The 12,314-nt window shown below is 38.7% G+C and overlaps 1 protein-coding gene across 2 annotated transcripts in view; it reads right to left on the reverse strand.

Moving 5' to 3' along the window:
• LAMA2 (laminin subunit alpha 2) overlaps window positions 1-12,314 on the reverse strand; it is a 447,053-nt gene that overhangs the window by 152,814 nt on the left and 281,925 nt on the right. For both annotated transcript variants that reach the window (XM_084889596.1, XM_084889597.1), the window contains 6 exons: window positions 10,030-10,266; window positions 7,516-7,659; window positions 6,669-6,848; window positions 6,372-6,560; window positions 6,157-6,290; window positions 2,769-2,886 (listed from right to left, as the gene is read on the reverse strand). In XM_084889596.1, coding sequence (XP_084745722.1) covers window positions 2,769-2,886; window positions 6,157-6,290; window positions 6,372-6,560; window positions 6,669-6,848; window positions 7,516-7,659; window positions 10,030-10,266 — 1,002 coding nt within the window. The remainder of the gene's footprint in view (window positions 1-2,768; window positions 2,887-6,156; window positions 6,291-6,371; window positions 6,561-6,668; window positions 6,849-7,515; window positions 7,660-10,029; window positions 10,267-12,314) is intronic.

The following is a 12,314-nucleotide window of genomic DNA, read 5'->3' on the forward strand; positions in this document are numbered from 1 at the left end:
TATGCCTGGGTAATTACACTTTAGAATCATGATGAATTATAAATAAGATATATAATGGATTAGAGGCAATGGCTTGTGGAGAACACCTCAAGTACCTTATTATAAGAGATAGGTCTTTATCCCCATAATCTCTCCACTAAGGTATTACTGTAATTATTGTCTGTAAATAGGAGCTTAAGTGAAATTTATGAGAAATAGGTGAAGCCACAAGTACAGGTGGTAGTTTGTATGTGGTCCTAGTTTTTCTTGATTTTCTTCATTTCTCACTTGCTTCATTTGTGCTAACTTATATTTTAATATAAAGATAGAAAATTACTAAGATTAATGGGAAAGCATGTTTTAGAATATACTATCTAAAAGCCTACTGATCACAACAAGGAGAGTTTTTAACATTAAAAACATGGAATAGAAAGTAGATAACATTAAACTAATTTACTGCTCCACTAACATTTTTATTTAATAAGTGAACAGTAGTATTATTTTATATAAATGCAGAAAAATATATAGCTGTAGTAACTTTCTCTTCAAGATAGTTAAAGGTCTATCTTGACTACTTACTGAATATCATCTACACCAAAATAATATTGCAGAATCAGGGCACATTTTAGAAATTCAAAAACCAATCTCTAATTTTTTATATAATTTATATATAATTTTTACATAAAAACTAAGGCCTTTAGCAATTAAGACTACATAGTAGTCAACAGTTCAGCCAAACATTCCTTAGGATAAGAAAAAGAAAATCACCTGTTTTCTAGAAAAATCTTAAGCTCTTTCTGTCTTCTACTTTTAAATCTTTCATGCTCATTGGAAAGATAGCATATTTAAAAAAATTTTTTAAATTATTTAAAATATTACATAAGTCTACGTTTTCCCCCTTTGACCTCTTCCTAGAAGCCCTCATGCCCCCAGCACATGCTCTCACCCCCCTACTGTCTGTGTCCATAGGTTATGTTCATATCCATGCATACAAGTCCTTTGGTTGACCTTTAACCCCCTGATCACCTGTCTTCCCTCACAGGTTGGATAGTTTGTTTGGTGCTTCTATGACTCTGGTTCTATTTTTGTTCATCAGTTTATGTTGTTCATTATATTCCACAAATGAGTGAGATCATGTGATATTTAAAAAGATAGCATTTTTATATGTGCCATACTCACTGTCATTTTTATATATACACTATGTGTATTTGGGTGGGTTGTGTATCCATTACTGTGTATGTAGAAGATTCAATTTAAGAATGAGATGGGTTATTTGATGTTATTAGACCAAATGAACACATTCAAACAAATACCGCCCTTTAGAGCAGTCACAAGCAAAGCTATAATATTATTCCAAGGATGTTTCAAAAGGAATTTGAAGTTATTCTTAGGAAATTGCCCTCTGAAAAACCTGGAGTTTAAATAACGGTTACTAAGTGAAATGACACTTCAGTTTACAATGGGGTTTTTAACACATATGTTTTCATTTAAATAAATCCTCATGATGACTGTATAGGTAAACAAACTGAGATGCAGAAACAGTGCCCTTATGTAGGATTTAGCAAAACCAACCTGCATTTCTTTTCATTACCCCATGAGAGATTTATACTCATCATTGTTTTAAAATATATTTATATTGATTTTAGAGAGGAAGGGAAAGGGATAAATAGAAACATCAATGATGAAAGAGAATCACTGATTGCCTTCCTCCTGCATGCCCCCTACTAGGGATCAAGCCTGCAACTTAGGCATGTGCCCTTGGCCAGAATCGAACCTGAGACCCTTCATTCCACAGGTGGATGCTCTTATCCACTGAGCCAAAGCAGCTAGGGCCATTTTTAAGTTACACATCAGTTTTGACTTGGTTACACATCATATGCTTCATGTACCATACTTAATGTAAAACTTCTCAAGTCTTATTTACAAAAGATGCATACAATCCTATCTAATAAAGAGGGAATATGCAAATTGACTGTCACTTCATCACAAAAGATGGCAGCGTCCATAACCACAAGAAGTCCTCTCAGCTGTGCAGGAACCACCCAGTCCCAGGGGGGCGGCCACTGAGAGTGGGCAGTGTGAGCAACTAGTGTTCCACCCCGGCCATGGAGGGCCTCTGGGCAGTGGGCACGGAACATCTGCGTCATTGTAGGCCAGGCTGAGGGATCCCCCATACACAAATTTTGTGCACCAGGCCTCTAGTTATTTATAAATAAATTAATACATGGATCTGTAACTACTTCCTCCATTAATAACAATATTCACCTAATGCAGTTTTAGCATCTCTGTTAAGAACTGCCATGAAAATAAATCAGGTGTAATAAATGGGCCTTATGAAATCATTACTTCTTGACTACTCCATATTTCTACAGATCTTTCAATTTTTATAAAATATTTCCCTTCCAATATGATCCCTACTAATAGGAAACAACAGCATCATCTTTTTACTGTGTCTCACACTGTGAGTGGAAAATCAAATAAAATAGGGTAAGAGTATGCATAAAAGTAAAACTGATTGCAGCAGAGGTAGCTTGGTGAGTAGTTAAGAGAGTTGGGCTTGCCTGCCGGCATTGCTCCGTGGTTGAGCATTAACCTATAAACCAGGAGATCACAGTTTGATTCTTAGTTAGGGCACATGCCCAACTTGCATGTTTGATCCCCAGTGGGGGGTGTGGAGACAGCTGACCAATGATTCTCTCCCCCACTTCCTTCCTCTCTAAAATCAATAAAAATACATTTTTAAAAAAGAGAGAGTTGGGCTTAAACAGGTAAGTTAAGAACCAACTTACCTCACAGGACAAACCAGAATAGCCCGGAGGACAATCACATCTTTCGATTAAGTGAGCCAGAGGATTATGTCTTGTTACAGTTCCTTGTTCAGCTACCTCCATTGAGATTTCAGAAATCCTGGACACAGCAAGCAGATGCCATATTACCAGAGAGCAAGTTAAGATCACCTAGCAAACAGTCAACCCTACGAGAAGTGTCCTCTCACGTTTTTCCAATAACCTTAAGCTCATGCTCTTGTGTTGAAGCTGCCTACATTTTAGAAACTTATGTGCCACACCTTATTCCTGCATCTATGCTTCCTCAAAGGTTGAGATTGCATATTAGCAAAACATTCACATAAATCACAAGGAATTTCATAAATTAGTTGTCTGATGCCTGTTGAGAAGTTATTATAAAGATTTCCCCCTCCACTTTTTAAAATGTGAGTGGCTTCAGATAGGCTTGACCAATTAATTAGACATTTACATTCTTTCAGACAGAGAACCCATGGTCATTCCCTGTTAGAATATCTCCCATAGTCACTAGCGAAATTGCTTTTAATTTTACAACTGGCTGTGATTTCTTCCTCTTGAGTCTCTGAATAGCCTTTCTTAAACTTTAGAAAACAATGATTCAGCATAATAGAATAATATTGACATTTTTTTCTGATGATAAAATATTTTCAAATTAGTATTTGTTAGCTTTATTAAATGAATCTTTCAAATAACTTTCTGCTCTCTATTGGTGGAAAGGTCCTTATAATTGAAAAAAAAAAAAAAGGATTCACAGTGAAAAACACTGGTGCCCTTTTTATTAATTTGAAATTATGCATTAAAATATATGCAGTTCATAAACTCAGACTATTTCACGACTAAGTGATAACACGAAGTGTTCTGCAAATAGATGTCTAAATGAGACAATGAATAGTTTTGCTTGCACAAAAGGCACCTTTGATAGTTTAAAGAGCTTGAATCATAAACTTTACAACAGGCATAGGTGCGTTTTATTGACACTAAATTATGCATGCACATTCTGACTTCGCTGGCATTGTAACCTGCATTTGGAAGATCAGACAGCCTTTGTGCAACACACGTTCAGTTAACCTTCTGATTTCCCTCTCCCCTCCTTATAGGACACATAGCAGCTGTGACCTGTAAGCAAACCACTCCCCTCCTAGGAGAAAGGCTCCACCTTTATGGGCCTCTGGATTCCCTGCGGGAGGAAAAGACAACTTGTTTGTGGACATGCCATCCCCATTGGAAACCTCATGGTGTTTTATGACTATGGATTTACTAGAACAGTCTTTCCTTCTTTTGCACATGCTTCAACACAACAGGCTAGTGAGTATTTAAAAGCCAAGTGGAACTTGAATGGTGTCAACAACAGATATTTCTACATTGTTTTTTTTTTCTTGTTTTTTTCCTTCTCAGGAGATGAGAGAGCAAGTGCTTTCTCTGAATTATGGATTTGGCCAAACTCAAGCTTTTATCCAAATGAATACTGAAAAGCAAAGTTGTTATGTCCTTCAAACAAATGTAAGAAAAGACAAAAGCAAAGAGGGGAAAAACAGCCTTGACAGTATGTACAAAATCTGAATCTCAAAACCACATGTATAAATAACTCAAGTGCTCCACTTCTGAGACTACTTAAGTCTGTAACCGAATAAAGCTGCAGGGCTATGTCTTAAACTGCTTTGGGGGAAGATTCAAGCACGTTTTTGAACTTTGTCACAATTCCACTGTCTTACGACAACAAGTGCTGCTCCACAGGTTTATTTGTCCTTACTGTTGCTAGATGATGACTCTCGTTTTGATTGAGCCCAGAAGAAAAGTGAAGTCTTTTGTTTAGCCTAAAGTTTCAAAAATGATCTCCTAAGCCAGAGGATATTATTGTGAGGGATGTGGAAGAAGGTGATAAGGAGAAAAGACTTAGGAGGAAAAAAGGCAACCTCACAGTATAGGAAGAAGGAATCTGTGGAAGAGAGGCAAGGGAACTAAAATGAAAAATGCATGACAACACTGTTTCTATCATTTCCACTAACAAACGTTCCATGTACTACCAACCTCTTTTACTGCAGCCCAGCACAATTTGCAAAATAATATGTTTGCACACTCCACACAGTTATTTGCCATCTTCCAGGTGTATGAAAGAAAATGATTTTTGGGTTATATGGTTAGTTCAGTGTAAATATTTGAAATAATGGTATTTTTATATTCGTTGATTTGTCATTGAGAGGTTTCATAATTTTTTTTGTTTTGTTTTGATTTGTTTTGTTTTATTTCCCTGGACTGGTCTACAGATTTATTATACAAGACTATTTTCAAATATCTATTGATTCCATATTCTCACAGGGCATAAGAGAGGAAATGAAGTGCCAGAGACCTGAAAATTTGTATATGAAGCCAACTCAACTTTTTGCCTCCCTAGTATGAAACCTAATTACCTCTGGGTGGTTCTTCCTTTTACCTTATTGGATGACTTGCCCCAAGGAGCAAAGAGCATGAGTGTGTGTGCTCATGATGTTGAAATCTCATGGCGTCTCCATCAGTTGTCTGCTCTTTATTACATAATTTTTAAACGTATTCCTTGCTTTAATTTCTCTTCCCATGGTCTGTGAACATGCTTACTTCTCTTTCAAAGTAAACAACCACCCTTGAACGTTGATATCATTTCATTCCTCCCTTTTGCAATTACGTTTATGGAAAACATTAGTCTACATTCACTATATTATGTTCAATGTGTTCCATTTATTCCTCAAAACTTTGAGACTTAAAATCCCACTAACACTTGTATAAAGAATGTCACCAGTATGATCCTAAGTGTTATTATCAGCAAACCTCATTGTCATGACCTCTTTGGATCATAGGAGAACATTATAGCCCCTTATAGTATTCTCATCCTTTGGCTTCCATCATTTATTCTTGCTGTTCTATTCAGAGTGATTTCCAGTCTTTTCACATCATGATGCACAGGGTAAATGACAATATCATATGGTACACTGTGCTGAGATGAGGATGCTCAGGGGTCAAGAAGTTAGGACCAACTAGTCTCTGCCTGGTAACCCTGAGGGTTTAACGAGGTTATTTTCTCAGCAATCATGCAGCCTATTTATAGCACAACAGTTAATTATCTCTACCCGAAGGGACATCTCTTGAATTTCTGACTGGCATTTAAAACAATGTGTCAAAGGTCAATTCAACATTTTCCCCCTTAAACATGCTTTTCAATCTATTTTCCTCTTTTTGGGGAATAGCAGTAACTTCCATCAGGTGACCTAAAAGCCTTTTTAAACTTTGTCTTCTATCACCACATTCCAAAAACAAATGCTTTTAAATCTTTCTTGTTTGATGTCTTATCTTCCCTATAGACTCTAGAATAAGAACTTGGGTACTTTCTAGTATAGTTTACCTGCTTTGTCTCATCACATTTCCAAAGGTAGCCTTGATAAGAATATAGTGAATGTCATATAGTACATCCATGAAGTCTTTACGGGTCACGGTTCTACTGACTCGAGGATCATCACCATAATATTTCCATTCTCTCTGTTAACAAGAAAACAAACCACTGATGAAACTGACTGTAAAACCACCGACATCCTTGCTCCAAACAACTAATATCCTTACCTCTGTCATCTCAATCTCATGCCTCGTCAGTTGGCCAATTAGAGGAGCGGCCATATGCCTGATGATAATTCTAGCATGCGATGGAGTCCCACCTCGGATGATAACTTGAGGCTTATATGTGGAGACTCCTGTCTCTTCTCGAGCCTCAAAATAGATGGCATACCTGAGTTTTCCACCATAGGCCATCAACTGACAAAATAAAACGAGGAGCGATGCGTTAGATAAATCTCCAAATGGAGTGATTCCAAAAACATGTTTTATTTTGTTCTCGTGTGACTTCCAAGTTCTTGTCCTTACCTTCCTTCCTTCAAATTGTTCTGGCAGTTTCCAGTAAAAAGGCTCCAAATGGAGATCTTGTCTCACCAGATCCATGTGGGCGACAATCTCTGGATTCTGAAAAGCGATGCCTTTGGTAGTTGTGTGCTGTAGTGCCTCATCCACCAGGGGCAGAATGGTCTCCTCAGGCTTCAGAAACACCTGCAAGGGGTCAGACCACAGCAGGAGGCTGAGCACAAGTCTTCGGGGCACTCCTTTAAAACCAAGTTACAGATTGCATGGACATCTCACGCTGATAAGCTGTCTTCACAAGAAATCGAACTAGTGCCTAGTGAGCAAGTAGGGCAAGAAAATACATCTTTCTGACTTGTTTGCACAGGGAAAATCACATGTGTGAAAATTGGAGCCTTTTACACGGAAAGGTAGGAAAGGTAAAAAAGGATGTGTACGAAAAAACATACATGCTTCCATGCTAAAAATCTATGATTCTCTAAGTCTGGTTGGAATACATGTGCAAGCTGGTGTTCATTGGTGAGGCACTAGCACAGATCAAGTTCATGCTCTGGTGCCCTCACTCTTTAGAATGTAGCTTCTTCCCATCCCAAACATGTTTCCCTTACAATGTTTCCCTTTCTCACTTGGCATCTATTTCTGTATCAATGATAAACCAATTATTTTTAAGGAATATTAAAAAAGGCATTTACATCAACCCTCTAATGGCACATGGCCCCTCCAGCATTTCTGTATGTGTACAGGGGAAAAGGTTGCTCTAATGTTTTGCCATTTCCTCCTCGCCCTCCGTGGCTGGCTAAAAGACGCCAGCAGGGCTAACATTGACCATTTCATGGCTCAGCAGGTCCTTACTCACCCACATGTAGATCAGGCCTTTCGCATCAGAGCACTGAGTAGTGGCTCCAAAGCAATAGCAGCTGCTGCAGCCAAGTGGGTTATTGGCATCAAGTCCGAATGTGCTGGGCTGGCACCTGTCACAGTGGACACCTTCCACGTTCACCTGACGGAAGAGGAGAGCTCCTCAGTGTTTTTAATGGTGAAGTTTATGAGAGTATTAAACTTGAGAATGAATAACAGGGGCACACTTTTAAAAAATTAAACAAACAAAAAAGATCACCAAGTATTAGATTCGCAGCTCAAATGGTATATGTAGATAGTTTCATGAAGGGATGAAATCATGGGTCTAAAAATGCTTAATTTATACATAAGTACATAATCAAGGATATTACCTATTAGTTTTGTTTTGTTTTTTTAAATCTAAATAAAAAAAATTATTTTTTATTTTCTACTATCCTGCTGTTAACAATATGAAAGAGTCATGAGAATTTCAATAGCGAAATAAAACATCAATTTCTAAACAGTGGTGTGGGGGGGGGGGCTGTTTCTCTGTTTTCCGAGACAGGTTCCTGAGTGAAGGAGCTGGAAATTAAGAAATTAAAGAAAAAAGAAAGAGACCAAGACACAGAAATAGATTCAAGCTGGGATCCAGGTGGGGTGCTGTCACTCTGATGGAGAGACAGTCAACCATGCACCACAGACAACACGGCGCATTTATTAATTTCCAAAGAGGGGGTTTAAGGTCAAAGAAGTTTTGGGTGTGCCCAGGTCCTATTCATTCCCTCATTCCTGGGATTTAGCATATCAAGACCTGGTTAAGTCAAGGTCCTATTCGTTCCTCATTCCAAGCACAAGGATAAAGATAAGAAATCAATACTGATAACAGTCTCCCACATTTTGGTGAAACATGTTCCCAGGGCATGGCTCTGCCTATGCCTTGAGTTCAGCTGATAATAATTAAAGAACATCCCTGTGCATTCCCAGGGGTATGATCCAAAAAATAGATGCAAAAACAGGATGTTAAAATGTAGATTTATATAATGATTATTATGAAATGTATACATACTTATATAATGTATATTAAATAAAATGTGTAGTCACTATTATATGTAACTAGAGACCCAGTGAATAAAATTCATGCACAGGAGGGTGGGGAGAGTGCCCCCTCAGCCAAGCCTGCACCCTCTCCAATCTGGGACATCCCTCTCACAATCCTGGACTGCTGACTCGTAATCATTCACCTGCCTGCCTGCCTGGTTGACCCTTAACATCCCCCGCTGCAGGCCAGATCGCCCCCAACTGCCCCCTCCCTGCTGATGTGGTCGCTCCTAACTGTGCCCCCCCTTCTGGTCTGAGCACCCCTAACTGCCCCCCTGCCAACCTGGTTGTCCCTAACTGCCCCCCTCTGCTGGCCTGGTTGCCCCCAACTGCTCCCCCCCCACCCCCACCCTGTGGCCTGGTTGCCTCTTACTGCCCCTCTGCTGGCTTGGTCACCCCATTCAGCCTGCTTGTTCAGTTGTTTGGTCATCCCTCAAGCTGGCCCTGGGTGGCTGGGGTGCTGAGGGGACTTGGGGACTCTGAGGCAGGTACACGGAGTGGCCAGACCTGCCTGTGGGCGGACCCAGCTGTGCCATGCGCCTGCCACCCCAGCAGGGCTGAGGGGACTGGGCACCACCATCTTGTGGTTGTGGGTGCCGCCATCTTTGAGGGTATGACAGTCAATTAGCATATTCCCTCCTTATTAGATGGGATAAGGCAGCATTGTACTTTGGGTTTTGTTCAGGGCCCTCAATGGCAGAGGCTGCTGTTTTCTTAAATTCTCAAGATAATTTTAACACTTACTCCCTGGATTTCAACCTCTTGTTTCTCTGTCCTCTCTGGAATGACTTTTTCCTGAAAAGATATCTATGACCCAGTCTTAGCATTTATCCTGAAATTGATTTTTCAGATATATCTAAGAGGGAAATAAAATCTCTCTCATCCTTTTTAATTGGCTGTTTTTCTAGACCATTTAACAATATTAATGAGGGCTGAAATTTCCACATTGTCACTGTTTGTAATGTCAGTGTTTATATGTGATGAAATTTTATGAAATCTCACAGCAGTAAATATATTTTTTAGTGTACAGTGGTTGCAGATTAATTTGGGGAGTAATGGCTTTTTATAAGCCTTATTATTTAGCTGTGATTTTTCTCTGATAATGCTTAGAGAGTGTATTTCTCTCTCCTCCAGATTATTCTTATTTAAGCAAAGTGGACATGTACAGAATAGTTTACTATTGAAAATATGTCCCATCTTCCAACTAGAAAAAGAGTAAGCCTTTGGTTAAATATAAGTTCTTAAAAAACCGTGTTTATCTATATGCCAATGAACATACATAAACAAAAACATTGTGTGTATCAATGAGTTTTGGTTTTTCTGTTTGTTTAGCTCAATGGAGCAGGAATAATGAACACTGACTAAAGTTAAATCTACTGTGCTATGAAAATAAACTTGAGGCCAGTTCTCCTTAATGTATTTTGGCAGTGCTTACCTTACAAGTACACTGCCCAGTCTGATCCACACAGGCACATTTTTTGGTCATGAAATCACAGGTTGCATCATCAGTCCCAGGCCGGAAGCAGTCACAGGGGTCACAGTGGGGGTAGTTCCAGTAACCTAGACTGCACTCTGTACATTTTGCACCAGAGAACTTTCGATGGCAGTTGCACTGCCCCGTGTTTATATTGCATTGGAAATCCGAGGATCCCACCGTGCTACAGTTACACGCCTACGGAGCAGATAAAAACAGCAACTGTTAACACCATTTCCTGGGAAATGCCTTAAAATTTTAATTCTAATGTTTCTATGCTCCTATTAAACACATATTAATCATATGTCTATTATATGCTTTGAACTGTTCTAGTTTAGTCACTTGGGAAACATCAGTGAACATAACACTAAAATTGCTTCCTGCGTTTACTAAAATATATGAGTGTCCAGAAACCATAATGCTATTGAGTAACAATGAAAATGCACTTTCTCTGCCTTTTTGTGGCAAGGAGGAATTAAGTATGGGTTTTCTTCAAACCCTTTTTGTTTCAAAGACGGACTTTAGACAAAGTCATTTTGCTTTATCATCGAGTTTTTATAGCATTTAAGTTGTACAGAGACATATAGTTTAATGGAGAGAGACAAGTAAATATAGAATAGGGGAGATGCAGAATGCTATGCAGACATATAAGGAGCACCAAGCTGGATGTGGGGAAGTCAGGGAGGATTTAGAAAGTGATATCGAGGGTCATGTGTTTGGCATTTTGTTTTCCAGACAAGCCTGATTTAGGATGCTTTGTTGGTAACTTTTTTCATTCATTCATATGTAAATATGACTTTCTCTTTATTTATGCCATTCAAAATCTTGCTAGATTTTTTTTTTAAAGTGTGAGTTTGTTTTAATTAATTTGCCAGAACATGGTGAGTTACTTTAGTTTAATAAAAAAATTATTTTTTGATTTTGTGCTATTTCTTCAAATTTGTTTTTGAATTTTACTTCTGTTCTAATTTATCAGCTTTGTTCTTTAGGATCACTTATAATTCTTAAAATACACCACTTATGCCTATCAATCAACTCTATAACACCTTCATGCCTCTCAAACTTGTACTCTATTTTATACCTCCCAGTTTACACAGTGAAAATTCAATAGTATGTATTGAATACCACCAGTGTTTATTTTAGTTACACAATTTATTGCATGCTTAGCGCTTTCCAATAATTTATATTTAAAAAATATATTTTTATTTAGTTCAGAGAGGAAGGGAGACGAAGAGAGAGACAGAAACATCAATGATGAGAGAGAAACCTGACCGGGAATTGAACCATGACCCCCTGGTTCATGGGTCGACATTCAACCAGAGCCATGCCAGTTAGGCTCCAATATAATTTCTTCATTTTATCTCTTCTTTGACTTCTGCTCATCCATGTGTCTTTTTCTTTCTTATATTCTTTTAAATCTTGTGGATTTTGATTTACAAAGCTCATATCTCTTTGTAATAAAAGTGCCAAGCATATTTCTAAAATGTCATTTAGGATCTTGGAATAAATAAATCATTCTCAGAGACCAGCTGTGCCAATGAACAATCTACTGTCTCTGAGCTTTAAATTCACTCTCCCCTGCCCCATTTGGGTTACTGTAGTTAGAACCTGTACACATTTTTCCACATACAGGTTGCGGAATGTTAAGTTTCGTCAACCAAGGGCACTGGAGAGACTCAATAAAACCACAGTGGTGGGAAGACACTTCAGTCCTGGGTTCTGTCTTCATTACTGTCATCATTATCATTCTTTTATTGCGTAGCATGAGAGCCCAGAAGTTCAGAAGGATTCCAGCTGTGCCCTCAAAACCTCTATCTCCAATAGGCAGCTATCTGAGTTGCTTTGGTTTGCATAGAGTTCTGACCATGACAGGTTGTTTCTAAGTAGCTCCAGCAGGCCCGTGGCCTTCAACAATGGTGGGCAGCTTCCATAGACTTGCATTTGCCCACAAACTGTGTTGACAGTTTTGTTGTTATTGGTTGTCATACCACAGGAAGGTTGTGTGTTTCTGTGGTAGCCACCCCCTCTTTAAACATTTCTGAACCTCAGTCTTGCTGGGATTGGGGAGAGGGAAGTGTGTGGTCTCTCCTAGCCCTTGATTCCTCTATGGTCCACCCTCCATAAGCCTGGAAATAATAGCTGCTCTTTTGTATCTGATACTTTGGTATCCCTTATCTTTTATTCTTTTCCAGTAACTTTTTTTTTTTAAACTGCCTTTATAAAGTTAACACGTCTTCATAGCCTAC

Source organism: Pipistrellus hanaki (assembly GCF_964339955.1).
Source record: "Pipistrellus hanaki genome assembly, chromosome: 7".
NCBI lineage: Eukaryota > Metazoa > Chordata > Mammalia > Chiroptera > Vespertilionidae > Pipistrellus > Pipistrellus hanaki.